We start from the raw sequence: 17,894 nt of genomic DNA, 5'->3' as shown, positions 1-17,894 counted from the left end.
CTGAGCCCCAGGGCCCTGCCGCCCTCACTCAGCTGTCTCCCCTCTGCAGCCTGACGGGGATCTCCCCGTTTGTTGGGGAGAACGATCGGACGACGCTGATGAACATCCGGAACTACAACGTGGCGTTCGAGGAGACCAGGTTCCTGAGCCTGAGCCGGGAGGCCCGGGGCTTCCTCATCAAAGTGCTGGTGCAGGACCGGCTGTGAGTACCAGGCCCCGAGGAGCCCCCGGCCTGCAGAGCCCCCTCATGCTACCCCTACTGCTGCCACACCGCTGCGCGTCGACACCCAGTCTTCCAAGTCCCTGGAGGCCCCGTTTCCCCAAACACAGATTGGCTGGCTGAACTGATGACTGATGAATCCCCTCTTCCTCCTTCTTCCCTCCCAGGAGGCCCACTGCGGAGGAGACCCTGGACCATCCGTGGTTCAAAGTGAGTGTAGTTCTGCAAAGTCACGGTGGGAGGAGCGGAGGGAGAGAAAACGTTACCACCTTCATTTATCGAGAACCTACTGTGTGCAGTTAGCATGATAGGCGTTTAGTCCGCTTATGATCTCCCTGCTTCGAATAGCTCTGAGAGAGAGGTACGACTCTCACTGTGTTGGTGAGAAAACAGAGGCTCACGCTGGGGCACCGTGGATTCCAAGGCGCGGGTCCGGACTTCCCCACCCCATCCTGGGGGGCCCTCATCAGGGTTTCTTCCGGCTCTTGAGACCAGCCCCGGCCTTCCTCCCCCTGTGTGCCCACCTCCGCAGTGCACCGGTCCCACCCGCTGTGGTTAGTCCGTGGCCTGGCCCCTCAGTTTTGAGTTCTGTGTGGGCAGAGTTCTCATTCACCTCCAAACCCCAGCACGGCAGGGCACAGCACCAAGTGGGGGGTGAGTTTCAGCACATGACCCAGAAAGAGCCATGGAATAAACCAGCCATTGAGCCTTGCTCTGGGTCAACGGAAGGCGGAGGTAATTCTGGTGTCGGTCCTTGGAGAATGGGCCTCGTCTTCCAGATCAGAACCAGCTCCAGCGAGGACAGCCAGAGTGGGCGGCGGAGGGATGCCTCTGTCTTGGTGCGGCCCACCCAGGCTCCAGTTATCTGGGGCGCGAGCTCCGCATGGAGACAGGCAGTGAGCTGGGAAGGAGGGCCAGGCCCCTACGCACGGCCTCCCGGGGCAGCCCGTGTGCCTGGATGGGGCCTCGAGCCCAGTGTAAGCTCTAAAGCCCGTCCCGGGAGCCGCCGATGGTTGGCCTCTCCACTTAGGTTCAGGGACTCCGTCTACACGTGGGCACCTTGGCTGTGGGAATTGCTGGGACACATGCACGGGGAAGGGGTCCCCAAGGAGTCCGGACCTGATACTGCTCGGTCCACTGTCTCCTCCTGTGGACTTGGTCTCTCCATTGCCAAACCTTGAGGGTCTCGGTTGCCGGAGGACTTTCCCTAAGTCCCGATTTCCCCGGGTTCGCAGACACAGGCGACGGGCGCAGAGGTGAGCACGGACCACCTAAAGCTATTCCTCTCCCGACGGCGGTGGCAGGTAGGTTTGCCCCGGCCTCCCGCACCTGCTTCTGTGCCTCCCGCCTTCTCATGCGGCAGCCTTCTCCCTCTGACCCTGCCTTTTCTTTTTTCTTTTTTTTTAAGATTTTATTTATTTATTTTTAGAGAGGGGAAGGGAGGGGGAAAGAAAGAGAGAGAATCAATGTGTGGTTGCCTCTCACATGGCCCCCACTGGGGACCTGGCCTGCAACCCAGGCATGTGCCCTGACTGGGAATCGAACCCGCGATGCTTTGGTTCCCAGCCCGCACGCTCAATCCACTAAGCTACACCAGCCAGGGCAGACCCTGCCTTTTCTTCAATCATGTGCCCTCACTGCTTGCGTAGCTATCTTCACCTGCTTTATAGGCTCTCAGTTCCTAGCTTCCCTGCAGCCCCCTGACCTTCTCCCTGCCTTAGGCTTTCTCTCTGGGGCTAAGGGGGGCCCAAGTGGGCCAGTCTGGCCCCAGGGGTCCCCCAGGTCTGACTCTAGCCCTCTGTCTCCAGCGCTCCCAGATCAGCTACAAGTGCCACCTGGTACTGCGCCCCATCCCCGAGCTGCTGCGGGCACCCCCGGAGCGAGTGTGGGTGGCTGTGCCCAGAAGACCCCCACCCAGTGGGGGGCTCTCGTCCTCTTCTGACTCTGAAGAGGAGGAGCTGGAGGAGCTGCCATCCGTGCCCCGACCACTGCAGCCCGAGTTCTCCGGCTCCCGGGTGTCCCTCACTGACATTCCCACGGAGGACGAGGCCTTGGGGACCCCAGAAGCTGGGGCTGCTGCCCCCATGGAGTGGCAGGAGCAGGGAAGGGCCACCCCCCAGGACCAGGAGACCCCCAGCCCTCAGGCCCTCCCCTCCCCAGGCCAGGAGCCCCCAGCCGGGTCCAGCCCGCGGCGGGGAGAGCTCCGGAGGGGCAGCTCCGCTGACAGTGCCCTTCCCCGGGCCGGGCCGAGGGAGCCGGGCCGGGGCCTGCACAAGGCGGCGTCTGTGGAGCTCCCGCAGCGCCGGAGCCCCAGCCCGGGGGCCACCCGCCTGACCCGGGGGGTCCTGGGTGAGGGCGAGTACGCCCAGCGGCTGCAGGCCCTGCGCCAGCGGCTGCTGCGGGGAGGCCCTGAGGATGGCAAGGTCAGCGGCCTCCGGGGTCCCCTGCTAGAGAGCCTGGGGGGCCGTGCCCGGGATCCCCGGCTGGCACGGGCTGCCTCCAGCGAGGCAGCACCCCGCCACCAGCCCCCGCCTGAGACTCGGGGCCTGCAGAAGAGCAGCAGCTTCTCCCAGGGTGAGGCAGAGCCCCGGGGGCGGCACCGCCGCGCTGGGGCACCCCTCGAGATCCCCGTGGCCCGGCTCGGGGCCCGGAGACTCCAGGAGTCTCCCTCCTTGTCTGCCCTCAGCGAGACCCAGCCCCCCAGCCCTGTGAGGCCCAGTGCCCCCAAACCTGTTGCCCTCAAACCTGTTGCCCGCATACCCAGTGCTCCCAAGTCTCCAGAACCTCCTGCCACCACGCCCAGTGATGCTCCCCAGCCCTCCACACCCCAGCCTGCCCAGGAGAAGGCCCCTGCGATCAAGGCAGAACCAAGCCCAGCCCCCAAGCCTACACAGCCCCCCGTGGCAGTGCAAACCCCAGTGGCCCCCCTCACACCCTATGCCCAGATCATGCAGTCGCTGCAGCTGGCAGGCCACACGCAGGGTCCTCCGCAGGGCCCCGCCACACCGCCAACGGAGCCCAAGTCCCACCCTGCCGTGTTTGCCAGGGTGGCCTCCCCACCTCCGGGAGCCTCCAACAAGCGCGTGCCTTCACCCGCGGCTCCCCCAGGGCCAGCTGAGAAAGCCGGGGTCCCCACGGTGCCCCGCAGGCCCGGTAGCAGTCTCAGCAGCAGCATCGAGAACCTGGAGTCCGAGGCCGTGTTTGAGGCCAAGTTCAAGCGCAGTCGTGAGTCGCCCCTGTCTCGGGGGCTGCGAATGCTGAGCCGCTCGCGCTCGGAGGAACGCGGCCCCTTCCGCAGAGCCGAGGACGAGGACGGCATGTACCGGCCCAGCCCGGCGGGAACGCCGCTGGAGATGGTGCGACGGCCCGAGCGCTCCCGCTCCGTGCAGGACCTCCGGGCGGTCGGGGAGCCCGGCCTGGTCCGCCGCCTCTCGCTGTCGCTGTCCCAGCGGCTGCGGCGGACCCCGCCCTCGCAGCGCCACCCGGGCTGGGAGGCCCGCGGCGGAGACGGGGAGAGCTCGGAGGGCGGCAGTTCGGCGCGGGGCTCCCCGGTGCTCACCGTGCGCAGGCGGCTCAGCTCCACGCTGGAGCGGCTGTCCAGTCGGTTGCAGCGCAGCGGCAGCAGCGAGGACTCGGGGGGCACGTCTGGCAGGAGCACGCCGCTGTTTGGACGGCTGCGCAGGGCCACGTCCGAGGGGGAGAGCCTGCGGCGCGTCGGACTCCCGCACAACCAGCTGGCTGCGCAAACCGGCGCCGCCACGCCTTCCGCGGAGTCCCTGGGCTCCGAGGCCAGCGGCACATCGGGTGGCTCAGGTGAGGAAGCGCAGGAGCAGAGTGGAGGGCGGATATGTGAACAAGTACGGGTGGGCCGGGGCGCGGGGCTGGGATGACGGGTGCAGCGTGCAGAAGAGAGTGGGGTTCACTGGAGAGAGGCTCTGGGAGCGGGAGAGGGCGGGGCCACCCACCAGAAAGAAGCGGAGCAGGTGCTGGAGGCCATGAGGATGGGGCTGGAGGGGCTGGCGGGCCAGGGGGCGGAGGAGCGGAGGCCGTGTGGGAGCAGGCCAGGGCTGGGCCAGGGTGCCCTGTGCTTCCTTGGGCCCAGGGATGCAGGGAGGTGGGAGCTGTCCGGCCCTGGCTGCGCAGGTGCTCAGGCGCCCGGGTCTTCACAGCTCCCGGGGAAAGCCGGAGCAGGCTGCGCTGGGGCTTCTCTCGACTGAGGAAGGACAAGGGGTCATCACAGCCAAACCTCTCTGCCAGCGTCCAGGAGGATCTGGGTGACCAGTACGTGCGCAGCGAATCAGGTAAGAGAGGCCTGCTGGGCGAGGAGGCCACCCTGCCCCAGGGGGCAGTCCTAGTGGGGTGGGAGACGGACCACTCTGAGGAGCCCCGGCAGTGAAGGAAGGGACCTACCCGGAATCAGGAAAACAACAGCAATAGTAACAGCTGCAGCACCGTTATTAGCAAAGCCGAGTGCCCAGTTAGGCACTTCACAAGGCCCACCTCACTCACCCCCGCCCCCACCCCCATTGCTGAGGCATGTGTGTCCTGTCCGTATTTTACAGATGAGGAAACAGAGGCTGAGCAGGGCTCAGCAGCGTGTGGAAGGCACAGAGCTGTAGTAGGTGCAGCAGCCAGACAGCTGGGCTGTGTCCCCCTGTGCAGCCAGACCCCAGAAGCGGCTTTGGGACACCAGACTAGTGCCTGTCTCTGGTTAGCCCTCTCCCTCGTGGGAGAGCCTAGGAGGTCCCTGTAACTGCCTGTAGCTCCAAAGGAGGTCGGGGCAGGGCTCCCCACCCCCAGGGCCCCCGTGCCCATGTGTGTTTGCTTGAGTGTGCACACAAAGACACTCCTTCTCTCCCGGCCTAGAGTCCGGCCTAGAGTCCTAGACCCTGGCCTAGAGTCCCGAGGTCTGGACTGTGCCCCCACTGCTCTATTTCTCTACAGCCCTGAACACCCCCCTGCCCCTGCCCCCAGCCCCTGCAGGGCCTCCAGCATCTTCAGCACCCTCTGGGCAGTTTGCTGTGGGGAGGGGAGCATGGGACATGCCCTGGTCTGTTTCTCTGCCCAAGTGTCCTGGGCTGCAGGGAGGCAGGCATTTCCCACCTGGGGTTACCCCGTCCCTCACCCCAAAAGGGGCATTATCCAGGCGGGATTGCACACAAAGGCTCGGGAGGCCAGGTTCCCAGGCCAGCATGCAGAAAGGAGTAGGCCCGCCATGCCAGGCCGTGTGCAGGGTCTTCAGGGGTCGCTAGTTCTGTTCTTCTCGTTTCCCCATAAAACGCCTCAGGACTGCCCCAGCCATGTCTCAGCTGGGCTTGAGGTGATGGCGCCTGGCCTTGGCCAGGGGAGTTGGGGCATCCTTCTCGGGGCCATGGGCCGTGGGGACTGTAGGAGGGAAGAGCAGTGAGCGAGGCCAACTGGTGGGGCAGCAGGGAGAAGGAGAGGGAATGAGACAGAGAGAGAGACAGAAGCCAGCACAGAGGCCTGGGGACAGCTGATCCCTTCCCACCTGGGGCCTCCCTCCCAGGTCCGTTCTGCTTGTGCAGCTGATTTCCTTCTGAGGCAGTGTCCCCTTACCTCATCCTCCACCCGCCCCCTCGCAGAAGGAGCCTGTCCCATTTGTCTCCCGTGCACTTGACCAACTAGGGCTCGCCCCTGGGGGATGGAGGTAGAACTGGCAGAGCCGGGCCAGGGTCACCTTTCACCTCTCCTCCTGGCCTCCCTCTCTCTCCCCGCTACCCGGCACCCTTACTGCTTCTGAAGGCGGCCGGTGACGAAACTATACATTCTCTTTATGTTATTGGAGCCTCAGTGTGGGGCCCCTCCTGGGGGAACGTGGGTGCAGCAGGGAGGGCAGGCAGGCCGCTGTTCTGACCCCATCCACTCTCGCTGAGCATTCCTCTCCTGCCCGGCTCACCCCACCCCTCCTCCCTCCTGGTCCTTTAGACAGGCAGCAGCTGGGGCTCCCAGGGGCATCTGTCCCTCGGCTTTCTCTGCCCGTGTGAAAAAAGTCCACCCCCACCCCCAGTGGCCAGGACCACATGGGGATATTTCTAAACACACATGCCAGGGAGCAGGAATGCAAGTCCTCACAGCACTGAGGGGCCACAGGCCACCGGAGACCTTGGCCCGTCTGCATCCTGGCCCTGGCCCGTTCTCCAGTCAGCTCTGAAGCCGGCTTTGCCAGAACGGCCCCTTTCTCTGGGGGTCTGTGCCTGGCTCTGCCCTGGGCATGTTCAGAAGCTAACGATTGTAACAGTGATAGTAGCCAACATTTATGAGCACTTACTATTATGTCTGAGATACATGCTAAGCCCTTTATTTTTTTTAAATTTTTTAAAAGATTTCATTTATTTACTTTTAGAGAGGGAAGGGAGGGGGAGAGAGAGAGAGAGAGAGCGAGAGAGAGAGAGAGAGAGAGAGAGAGAGAAACATCAATGTGCGGTTGCTGGGGGCTGTGGCCTGCAACCCAGGCACGTGCCCTGACTGGGAATCGAACCTGAGACACTTTGGTTCGCAGCCCGTGCTCAATTCACTGAGCTATGCCAGCCAGGGCGCTAAGCACTTTATATGTTCCTTGTAATTCTCACAGTAGCCCTGTGAGCTTGGTGCTATTCTTTCCCTCAATGTAGACAAGACCTGGTTCAAGGTCGTGCAGGTACTGGTTCTTGCCCTTCCAGAAGCCCTCACCATTCAGCTGACCTGAAGGAGCAGGAGAAAGCCTGGCACTGTATCCCAGGCCTCAGGAGGAACAAGGGGTGGGGGAGGCTGACCCACTTCCGGGCTCGGCCCCCATTTGCCTTGACCTCAGACCTCTAGAGACTGCATATTTTGATTGAACTTCATGTTCAACCCCAGGGTTCTCGGCTGAGGCCACCGGCCTCTCTCACTTGCCCTGAGGTGCCCCAGAGGGAGTGAATATTACCAGATCTTAAGCACTGCAGTTTTTCAATATTTGTTTGTCTTTATTTTATTTAACAAATGTGCACATAAATGCAGCACCAGGCCCTGCTCTAAGCGACTTGCGAACAGATGAGGTCACTACCATGCGTCTTCAATAGTCAGTTCAATAGTCAGTGAAAGGAAAAGATAAGCCGTGCACACAGTGAGTGCCTGGGGCCGTGATGCTCACCCCAGAGAAAGTTCTCGAAAGTGTGGAGTGGGGTTCCACCTTCCACATCCGGCCGGGAAGAGACAAGCTTGCATTCCGCTGCCCGCCTCTCCTGTGCGCCCTCCCCCCCCTCAGCAGCAGGCGAGCTGCAGTCCCCACCACCCTTGGCCGTCTGCTCTCCCCCCAGACTTCCCCCCCGTCTTCCACATCAAACTCAAGGACCAGGTGCTGCTGGAGGGAGAAGCAGCCACCCTGCTCTGCCTGCCGGCAGCCTGCCCTGCACCCCGCATCTCCTGGATGAAAGGTAAGAGGGATCCTTCTCCCCAGAGAGGGTCATAGGCAAGTGGCCCCAGGCTTGGGGATGCTTGGGGGGGAGGGGAGTGGCAACCAGAGGGTCCCAGAAGACCCATGCACCGCCCCACTCAGCAGCCTCTTCTGCTTCTCTCTGCCCCCAGACAAGCAGTCCCTGCGGTCAGAGCCCTCGGTGGTCATCGTGTCCTGCAAAGATGGACGGCAGCTGCTGAGCATCCCTCGGGCGGGCAAACGGCATGCTGGGCTCTACGAGTGCTCGGCCACCAACGTCCTAGGCAGCGTCACCAGCTCCTGTTCCGTGGCCGTGGCCCGTGAGCCTGGGACGGGGGCCAAGGGCGGCAGTGATGGGGGATGTTGGGCGGGGCTCGATGGGGCTAAGCCGGAGTCTAGGAGCCTGCTGAGACTCCCCTCTTCTTGCCAGGTATTCCAGGGAAGCTAGCCCCCCCTGAGGTACCCCAGACCTACCAGGACACGGCGCTGGTGATCTGGAAGCCAGGGGACAGCCGGGCACCCTGCACGTACACGCTGGAGCGGCGGGTGGACGGTGAGGGACTACTGCACAGAGGGGCGGGGGGAGGGGTGGCAGGTGGCAGGTGAGGAGCCAGGCAGACCTCCCTCCCGAGGCTCCTTGCAGACGGCGCTGGGAGCCTGGGCCACCCCTCCGTGGCCTCAGCCCTTGCTCCTCGGTGCCTGCAGGGGAGTCTTCCTGGCACCCAGTGAGCTCAGGCATCTCCGACTGTTACTACAATGTGACCCACCTGCCGATCGGTGTGACCATGAGGTTCCGTGTGGCCTGTGCCAACCGTGCTGGACAGGGGCCTTTCAGCAACCCCTCTGAGAAGGTCCTCGTCAGGGGCGCACAAGGTCAGTGGGATGGACTGGGGGGTGGCCAGAAAAGGAGGAGGACCCTAAGCCCGGGATCCACCCCCTTCTCAGAGCACCCGGTGCTGCCTCCACCCCGGGGCCTCCAGAGGCACCACAGTGATGTTTTCCTTGTCTCCACTTAGATCCCGCAGCTCTGCTGCCTGCTGCTCACCAAGACACCCCTGTTACCTCAGGGCCGGCCAGGGCCCCCCCTCCGGACTCGCCTACCTCACTGGCCCCCTCCCCAACCCCAACCCCCTCTGCCGCTCCTGGTCCCCCAAGCCCCCAGCCAGCTGCTCTCAGCCCCTTGTCTCCCCCAACGCCCCCCAGCCAGGCCTTGTCCTCACTCAAGGCTGTGGGTCCCCCTCCCCCAACCCCCCCACGAAAGCACAGAAGCCTGCAGGCTGCCCAGAAAGCAGAGCCCTCCCTACCCAGTGCCCAGGTTGCCCCCAGTGAACCCGAGTCTTCCGTCCCCGACACTGGGACCCCAACCCCAGCCTCCCCTCCTCAAGAGGTTAAGCCAGCGTCTCCCTCTACTCCCCTGTATATGGTGACCTCCTTTGTGTCCGCACCCCCAGCCCCCGAGCCCCCAGCCCCTGAGCCCCCTCCCGAGTCCACCAAGATAACTGTTCGGACCCTCAGCTCAGCCAAGGAGATGGTCGGCTCCCCTGGGGGTGGCCCCCCCAGCTCTCCGGGGCCGGAAGTCACCACTCTTCGACAGGGCCCCCCTCAGAAACCCTACACCTTCCTGGAGGAGAAGGCCAGGCAAGCAGGGCATGGGAAGGGATGGAGGGCAGAGCGGGGAGTGTCAGGGACACAGGGATTGGGAGAAGAGGCCAGACTGCCCACTGGGCGTGGGGGGAGGTGCTGAGATGTGCATCCTCAGCACTACAGAGTTCAGGTTTTCTCTGGGCCATGCACGGGGCTAAGCTCTGTCGCCATATGACCCCGTTTAGTCCTCCTAACTTAGAGAGGAAGCCACTGCACTATCATCATCACCCATTTCACAGATGGGAAAGCTGCATTTGGAGAGGTCATGGGGTTTGCCTAAGGTACAGAGCCCCTGAGAGACAGAACTGGGACTCAAACCCAGAGTTCTAGGATTCAGCTCCAGGGCCCTCGTTTGGGTCCCTGCTCTCCCCACCCCAGTGCCCTTAGCCTCCACCACGGTAGTGTCCCCTCTCCCCTCTGAGCCTGCGGTGTCCCCCCAACCCACAGGGGCCGATTTGGTGTAGTGCGCATGTGCCGGGAGAACGCCACCGGCCGAACGTTTGTGGCCAAGATCGTGCCCTACGCGAGCGAGGGCAAGCGGCGGGTCCTGCAGGAGTACGAAGTGCTGCGGACGCTGCACCACGAGCGGCTCATGTCCCTGCACGAGGCCTACATCACCCCGCGGTACCTCGTGCTCATCGCTGAGAGCTGCGGCAACCGGGAGCTCCTCTGCGGGCTCAGCGAGAGGTAGCTGGGGCCCTCTGGAGGAGCGGGGAGCCGGCAAGAGTGGGGGTGCAGGGCTGGAACACCACCTGCCTCCCCGGCGCCCCCCAGGTTCCGATACTCGGAGGACGATGTGGCCACCTACGTGGTGCAGCTGCTACAGGGCCTGGATTACCTCCACGGCCACCACGTGCTACACCTGGACATCAAGCCTGACAACCTGCTGCTGGCCCCCGACAACGCCCTCAAGATTGTGGACTTCGGCAGCGCCCAGCCCTACAACCCCCAGGCCCTGCGGCCCCTTGGCCACCGCACGGGCACCCTGGAGTTCATGGGTGAGGGTGCCACGCCAGCCAGGGCGGCGGGGTGGGGGTCAGGGTACTGCCAAAGGGGCAGCAGCCAGTACTCCCCCGTCACTTCACCCACACATGTGCCACTTATTGAGCACTCACTGTATGCAAGCAAAGAACAATCTTTTCCACAGTTTTTTTTTTTTCAATTTATCTTCACAGTAGCCCAGGAGACTGGCATAACATTACCCCCATTTTACAGACAAGGAAACAGAGGCATAATGAGGTTATTTGTTCCATACAAGACAGTTTTAAATGGTCAAGCCAGGATTTGATAAAGCTGGAAAGATAGGAGACTTCATGACTAATTTATATAAAAAGGGGAAACCAGCTACCATTTAGCTACCTGCTAAATACTTTATGTTCATTATCTCTATCCTTTAGAGTTAGTCCGAAAGCCACACTTTACAAAGGAGGAGACGGAGAGCCGGACAGGTTTAGTGCATTGCCCAGGGTCCGGTAGCTTAGCAGGGCAGGCCTGGGACTGGAGCCAGACAGGCTGATTCCAAAGGCTCCTCATCTCTGTGCTGGCCACGCTCGTTGTGAACGGGCATCCTGGGTCGGAGCCGACCCACGGGGGCCAGCATCCCTGGTTCTCAGCTACCCTGCAGTCCTGGTGACCCCCACCCCTCGGCGCCTGGGCTGATCCCTCAGGTGCCCCGCATCTCCCCTGGAGGCCACCCCTGCCCCCCACCTGGCTGCTGTCCTCGAGGGCCTGCGGCTCTGGTCAGGCCCATGGTCTGGTGACCTGGACACTGTTCTGCTCCTCAAGCCCCCAGGGACCTCCCCAGCCTTTCCCCCGCCTCCCTGCCACCAGGAAACTGCTTCAACTTGCGCTCTGTCTTCTGTCAGCTCCTGAGATGGTGAAGGGAGACCCCATTGGCTCTGCCACAGACATCTGGGGAGCGGGTGTGCTCACTTACATCATGTGAGTGCCCCTAGGACCCACCTTCTGCTTGTACCCTCTCCCCCTCCGCACCTCCCCAGCACACGTGAGTGTGCACAAGTGCATGCATGCACACACACGTGTGTGCCCAGGTCCCTTATCCCTGTTCCCGAGTGCTGTGCCCCTGAGAACCCCCACGCTGCTGTCCCCGTGGACCTGTGAGTCGAGTCTCCGTTCACGGGGGTCAACTGAACTGTCTCTACCACAGGCTCAGTGGACGCTCCCCGTTCTATGAGCCAGACCCCCAGGAAACGGAGGCTCGCATTGTGGGGGGCCGCTTTGATGCCTTCCAGTTGTACCCCAACACCTCCCAAAGCGCCACCCTCTTCTTGCGAAAGGTCCTCTCAGTACATCCCTGGTGAGTGGGCCCCACACCTGAGACCCCCCCAGTGTTACCGGTCCCTGGCCTCAGGCTGCTCTGGCCCAGTTCACGCCTAAGATCCCCCAACTCCTCCCCTGCCCCCGATAATACACTGTTGCTACTACTGCTGCTAAATGGTTGTACTGCCCACCAATGAAAACCTACAGCAGCCCTCTAACATGAGCAGAATCCCTGTCCCCACTCCAGAGAGTGCCCCCGAGTTGCCCAGAGTCACTCCCTAGGGGTGAATCCAGATTGGGACTGGGATCCGTGGGCGGACAGAGCCCCGCCCTGCTCCAGGCTCACCATCTGGCTGGGCCTGGCAGGAGCCGGCCCTCCCTGCAGGACTGCCTGGCTCACCCATGGCTGCAGGACGCCTACCTGATGAAGCTGCGCCGCCAGACGCTCACCTTCACCACCAACCGGCTCAAGGAGTTCCTGGGCGAGCAGCGGCGACGCAGGGCCGAGGCCGCCACCCGCCACAAGGTGCTGCTCCGCTCCTACCCAGGCGGCCCCTAGTGGCTCAGACCACAGCCCGGCCCGGGCGTCCACTCGGGGCTCCCGCTGATGCGGCGGGACATTCCACGGCCCACGCCGAGCTGGGCGGGCTCAGGGCTTCGGACACCACCAGCAGCAACATCCAGCCGGGCTATTACCTCACGGACCTGCGGGGACAGAGGCCCAAGGGCTTGGGCCGGCGTCACCAGGCCCGAGCCAGAGCTGGAGACTCCTTGGCCAGGCTGGGTGGAGTCGGGAGCAGGAAGGGGGGCAAGAGCGGAAATGGGAGAGAGAGGGATGAGTGAGAGAGAGGGATGGGAGACCGCAGGAAGGTTCCGGGGACGGGGGACAGTGTATCTCGGGGAGAGCGAACCGAGGAGCATGTGAGTGTCTGAAGAGGTGGAAGAGGAAGGAGCCCAGGTGTTAGGCCATGGGCTAGGATTGTCAGTGAAGCAGGGACAGGACGTGAAGACAGTGTCAGGGTGCCAGAGGCAGCACGTGCGTGAGGGCGGCGAGGTAGGGAGAGGACAGAGGACTCAGGTGGAGGTGCAGCCGGGGTGGGCCCGCTGCCAGCGTCCCGGAGGAAGGAGCGAGGACGGCCGGAGGCAGGAAGCAGCGGTCACTCAAGCCAGCACTCTCCTGGTGCCCCAGTGGATGCAGCTCTGGGCCCCATGCTGGCCCAAGGATGTCCCCACTGCCCCCGCCGTGGCCTTCGCCCTTCTTCCCGTTCATATTTATTTATTTATTGACTTTTATGAAGTTTCCCTTCGACCCAATCCTAGTTGCTCATGTTGTCCTGACCATCCCCCCAGCCATCCAGTCTGTCTGTCTGTCACAAGAGAAATAAAAACAGCAAGCAGCAGGACCTGCGTGTGGTCTGTGTGGAGAGATGGCTGGGAGTGCAGGGTGCTGGGACAGGGACAGCTTGGCCTGACCTGGGCCGGAGAGAGCCCAGGTGTACCAGCTAGCGCCTTCAGACCTCCCTCCCTCCCTCCCTGACCCTCCTGACCCCTTACCGCTCCCTTATTCCTAAAGGGAGGAGAGACTTCGGTCTGCTTCTCCCTCTGAAGTTTCTAGGGTCCTAGCAGGACCACTGAATCCCCACCATTACCCTCTAACCAGACTCTGGTGGCCCCCACCTCTTCTTCCCTGTCCCATCAACATACCTTGGAGGGTGTGAGACTCTGCGATGGACCGGCCCACACCCCAGTCCTGGCTCAGCCTCCTTTCCCCAGTACTTCCCAGCTCTGGTCCTGGCCCCTGGAGCAGAGGGGTTTAGCACGATGATTGTGAGGGCAGGTGGCGTGAAGAGCTGCAGAGGAGACTGGGCCGGGCCCAGGCCCCTGCTCCCAGTGTTAGGGCACCAGCCAGGGCACCAGCTGCACAGGGCAGATGTGAGCCCTCAGGTCTGTCTGCAGTGATGGTGCCGCGGACAAGCATTTTCCTAGGCCGCCAGGACACTCAGCCCGGACCTTCTGATTCCCACGGCAAGCTAAGGGTCTGCTGGGTGGGAAGGCACCTTGACTCCAGCTGCAGTGCTACAGAATGGTCACGGGGTTCCAGGACTGAGCTGCCTTGCCCTGAGGTAGGGAGAGGAGTGAGCTAGTGCTCCTTCGGTCCAAAGGGACTGTCGTCCCCCTCCCCCCTTCACCCCTTGAAAACTCTGCTCTTGACAAAGTAGTAAGAATAAAGCTTCCACCGTGAGCAGGGAGGGCGGGCGCTGCTGTGTTGCTGATGGAGTTTGAGGGCTCCTTGGCTGGAACTCAAACAACTCTCCACCCAGCCCAGCCCAGCCCAGCCCAGCCTCTCTGGCTTCCCAGGACCTTAGGGAAGAGGCATTCCCCATCATCATAACATAACAGGATGTTGCCTTGGGCAGGTAGCTCAGTTGTATAGGCCAAGGTTTGGGGTTTGACCTCTCTGGTCAGGGCACACACAAAAATCAACCCATGAATGCATGAACAGGTGGGACAACAAATCGATGTTTCTCTTTCTCAAAGCAATAAATAAAAATTTTTTTAATGTTATGAAGTAATAGGATGTTAAAGCAGCTGGAAGGAACCAGACAGATGCCTTGCCTTGCTCAACTGTCATTTTAATGATGAAGATATACAGTGTGCCTGTGAGAATCGGTAATTCCCTACTCACTGCAAGTGTTTTCATATAAAAATGAGGTGCCTGAACTCATATCTTGATAAATGGTAATATCCCTCTCCCGTCCCCCCTCTGAGCTCGAGCTCTGGTCCCATCTCCATTGGAAATGGCATGTGAACTGCTCGCTCCAGACCCGGAGGAGCGAAGGTAATTTATGTCAGCAGAGCTGTGTCAAAATTGCTCTGATCAAAAGGTGACGGTGCGCCACGCCTGGGTGTGCGATCACAGTCACAGTGAACGCCAGCGATTCTGTCTCTAGCCTGGGCAGGCCGGACTCGAGGCATGTCCCAGAGCAGCTAACCCTGCCCCTTCACCCCTGGCGCTCTGATGCCCCCGCTGCGTCTGTCAGCTTTGCCCTCAAGTGGGCTTGGGACGACCTAAAGCCGCGGAGTCGGCGTTAGTGTCCACCTGCAGGGACAGAGCAGCCCAGCCGCACCCTACCGTGTCGGCGGGAGGAGAGTGAGTAGAGATGGAGGTGGTAGGAAGGGACGCTGTTCTCAAAAACCTTTTCCGTCCCCTCTAGGCTTATCTCAGTTTACCGCCAGGGGGCGCAGTGCGGGAATGACAACCGTAGACTCTGGGGCGGGGCGTGGGGGGGGGGTTAAGGCGCTTCCGGATTGGCCCCGACAGCCACGTGGCCCTCTTATAATTGGCTGGATGGACAGTTAAGTCCTCCGATAGTCTGACTCCATTCAGGGACACCCCCGCAAACACTCTCACCCCTTAACCTAAGGGTTTAGGGAAGGGCCCGTGGTCCCATTGTCCAGGGACTCACCTGAGTGTCAAGCTGCCCCGGCTGGGAGCTGAATCTCCTGCCGGCTGGGGGCCTCGTCTGGTCCCTTCGGCGGTGGGATGGACACCCCCTGCCTTGGGAGGAGATGGGGCCGCGTCCAGCTGCCCAGCTGTCCAGGCACTGACGCGCAGGGCACCTCAGAGCTGCTCGAGTTTCCTCCCCCCACCCCCACCCCCCGGCCTGTCCCAGCGGCTGAGCCAGCATCCCAGGCATCCTCGGGCTAAATAAGGAGCCTGCTTGGGTCAGGGGGCGGGGGCTGGGGTCCCGGGGGGCTTGGGGCAATCACGCCAAACAAGGCAAGGAGGGGAGCGATGTATAAAACCAGGGCCCAGGGCTGAGCACCTGCCCGCGCCCCTCCTGTGCCATCCGGAAGGGCTCCGTACCGCCTGCTGCCCAGCTAGTTGGACTTGAGTCCCGAAGTCGACGCCCCCTACCCCCACGGTGAGTCCCGACCCTCACACCAGCCCGAGACACTTCCATCCCCGGCATAGTTTGAATCCGGAGGCAAAGCCTGGAGGTCGCAGTTTCTAGGTCAGCCTACACCCCCCCGTGCTTGTGTTCTGCTCCCCAGATGTCCAAAGCAGCTCCCGCCAAAAAGCCGGCGGCTACGGCCCCGCCTCCGGGATGTACCCTGGACATCAACGACCCCCAGGTCCAGAAAGCGGCCATTCGCATCCAGGCCTCTTACCGGGGCCACAGGTGAGGGGAGGCCCTGGAGCCCTCCGAAGGAAGGGAACTGCAGCTGCAGGAATCGCACTCCTGCTTTGGGGAGGGGCGGTCCCGAGCACAGTGCCACGGACCGCTCGGTCACGGGGCTTAGGGGAGAGCAGTTACTGCGGTGTAGGAGGGTGGCCCACAAGAGTACATCGTTTTATTAGGGTACGACTCAGGAGCGACCCCCTCCCTCCCCATCCTCGGTGTTTAAGGGTCTAGTGGGCCAAGGGGGCAGGCAGGGGAAGGTGCGCGGGCGGACAAGGCTGCGGGCGGGTGGGAACAGTGTCGAGGGAGCTCTGGGCCCTGACCCTGCGCGCGGGTAGGTCCCGGAAGGAGCTGCGGGAGAAGGGGCCGCCGCGAGTGCTGGAGCCGCTGAAGGACGTGGTGCTGATCGAGGGCAGCGCGGCCAAGCTGACTTGCCGCATTTCGGCTTTCCCGGACCCATTCATCCGCTGGAGCAAGGATGGCAAGGAGCTGCGCGACGGGCCCAAGTACCGCTACGTCTTCGAGGACCCGGACGTAGTCGCACTGGTGGTGCGCGATGGCGAGCTGGCGGACTTGGGCCAGTACAGCATCAACGTAACCAACCCCTTCGGCCAGTGCTCCGACTCCGCGCGCATCCTCGTGGAAGGTACGCACGCCTCGCGTGCAATGCCACCGCGCAGAGCAGCTCAACCCGGCGGGCGTCCGCAGGCGGGTTCATCCGCGCGTTTATCGCTGGGCCTAGTCAAGTCTGTAGGAGGATGTGCCCCACCCCACCCCGCAGCCCCTGGCACAGCCTGAGGCACAGAGCAGAGTGCAGCGAGGCAGGGGCTGAGCAGTCCTTCCCTACCTCGGGACCCCGCCCCACCCAGGCTAAAAAGTCCGCTATGGGTTTCACTCACTCACCCAGGCTAAGGAGTCCACTGTGGATTTCAGTCACTCGACTTTAGGGCCCCAAGGTCACAGCGAGCCAGAGACAGAGCCTGGGTTATAGAGAGCCCTGGTCTTCCAAAGCAATTTCCACTACCCAGAACTGTCTCCAAGGTACCCTGAAACGTGTGAACATTCCAGAGCTTTCACCCATAGTATCTTTCTCTCTGTTTAAAAAAAAAAAAAAAAAACCCCAAACTGATTGATTTTAAAGACAGCAGGAGAGAGAGAGAGAGAGAGAGAGAGAGAGACGTTGATTTGTTCCACTTATTAATGTGTTCTTTGGTTGATTCTTGGATGTGCCCTGACCAGAAATCAAACCCACAATCTTGGTGTATCAGGACGTGTTCTAACCACCTGAGCTACCCAGGAAGAGACATCGTATCTCTTTTGACTTCCATTCAATCCTAAAAAAGTAGGAGAGGAAGGGATTAGTCTGGTTAACAGCCGAGTAGCTGAAGCCCCTGAGAGGCTAAAGACTTGTTCGAGGTAACGGTGGGAGTTTAAATCCGTCTCCTATTCAGGGCAGGGTATTAGCTGGGAGGGTGATGTCCCGCCTAATCTTTAGGTCCCGCACTGGGTCGCACTCCCTTTGCCTTCCTTTAGTCCCGGCGAAAATTCAGAAGGGACCGGATAACACTAAGGCGCGCAAAGGTGCAACGGTGACGCTGACTGCGGAGATCCTGGGTGAGCCTGCGCCCGACGTGGGCTGGACCAAGGACGGCGAGGACATCGAAGAGGATGACAGGCAAGGGCGGGGACCAGCTGCAGAAAGGGCAGGGCCTGGCGCAGGAGCCTGGGCCGGATGTGGCTCAGAAAACCCTCGGGGTAGGGACGAGGGTGGGGCACTGGGAAGAGAAGAGCAGAACTGGCCAAGTGGCCGGGCCCGGCGAGCACGTAACCTGACCTGCCGCCCCGCCCCGCCCCTCCTTCCCGCACAGGGTGTTCTTCGAGATTGGCACCACCACCACCACGCTCACCATCCGCCGGGCCACACCCCAGGACAGCGGCAAGTACGAGGTGTACGTGGAGAACTGCCTGGGTATGGACCAGAGCTTCGCTCGCGTGGACGTGGCCTGAAAGGGACCCTCGGAACTTGCGCTCCGTTTCCAAGCCCAGGGGTGGGTGGCACCCACAACCCCCTGCCACCTTGCTTAATAAAGCTGCTCCCTCGGACCTTTCGCGTCTGTTCTCTTTTTGGGGGGTCGCTGTTTCCACTCCCCGG

General features: G+C 62.1%; 2 protein-coding genes across 2 annotated transcripts in view; both read left to right on the top strand.

Annotated features, from left to right (window-relative positions):
- The window catches only part of SPEG (striated muscle enriched protein kinase), a 56,279-nt gene extending 43,918 nt beyond the window's left edge, over nucleotides 1-12,361 (top strand). The window contains 15 exon segments of the mRNA XM_028509632.2: nucleotides 50-202; nucleotides 388-430; nucleotides 1,456-1,524; nucleotides 2,029-4,033; nucleotides 4,390-4,521; nucleotides 7,519-7,635; nucleotides 7,787-7,954; nucleotides 8,065-8,187; nucleotides 8,340-8,507; nucleotides 8,651-9,272; nucleotides 9,726-9,965; nucleotides 10,053-10,276; nucleotides 11,144-11,219; nucleotides 11,446-11,595; nucleotides 11,925-12,361. Of these exon segments, the coding sequence (XP_028365433.1) occupies nucleotides 50-202; nucleotides 388-430; nucleotides 1,456-1,524; nucleotides 2,029-4,033; nucleotides 4,390-4,521; nucleotides 7,519-7,635; nucleotides 7,787-7,954; nucleotides 8,065-8,187; nucleotides 8,340-8,507; nucleotides 8,651-9,272; nucleotides 9,726-9,965; nucleotides 10,053-10,276; nucleotides 11,144-11,219; nucleotides 11,446-11,595; nucleotides 11,925-12,117 (4,483 nt within the window). The 3' untranslated portion in view covers nucleotides 12,118-12,361.
- A 2,588-nt stretch (nucleotides 12,362-14,949) lies between these two features.
- Nucleotides 14,950-17,845, top strand: SPEGNB (SPEG neighbor). Its single transcript, XM_028510784.2, has 5 exons — nucleotides 14,950-15,484; nucleotides 15,615-15,742; nucleotides 16,081-16,388; nucleotides 17,276-17,417; nucleotides 17,611-17,845. The coding sequence occupies exons 2-5, from the start codon at nucleotides 15,615-15,617 to the stop codon at nucleotides 17,747-17,749; spliced, it is 717 nt and encodes a 238-aa protein (XP_028366585.1). The 5' UTR covers nucleotides 14,950-15,484; the 3' UTR covers nucleotides 17,750-17,845.
- The last annotated feature ends 49 nt before the right edge of the window (nucleotides 17,846-17,894 follow it).

Source organism: Phyllostomus discolor, chromosome 4 (assembly GCF_004126475.2).
Source record: "Phyllostomus discolor isolate MPI-MPIP mPhyDis1 chromosome 4, mPhyDis1.pri.v3, whole genome shotgun sequence".
NCBI lineage: Eukaryota > Metazoa > Chordata > Mammalia > Chiroptera > Phyllostomidae > Phyllostomus > Phyllostomus discolor.
Note: the sequence above shows the minus strand (reverse complement) of the source record. Positions and strands in the feature narration are given on the sequence as shown.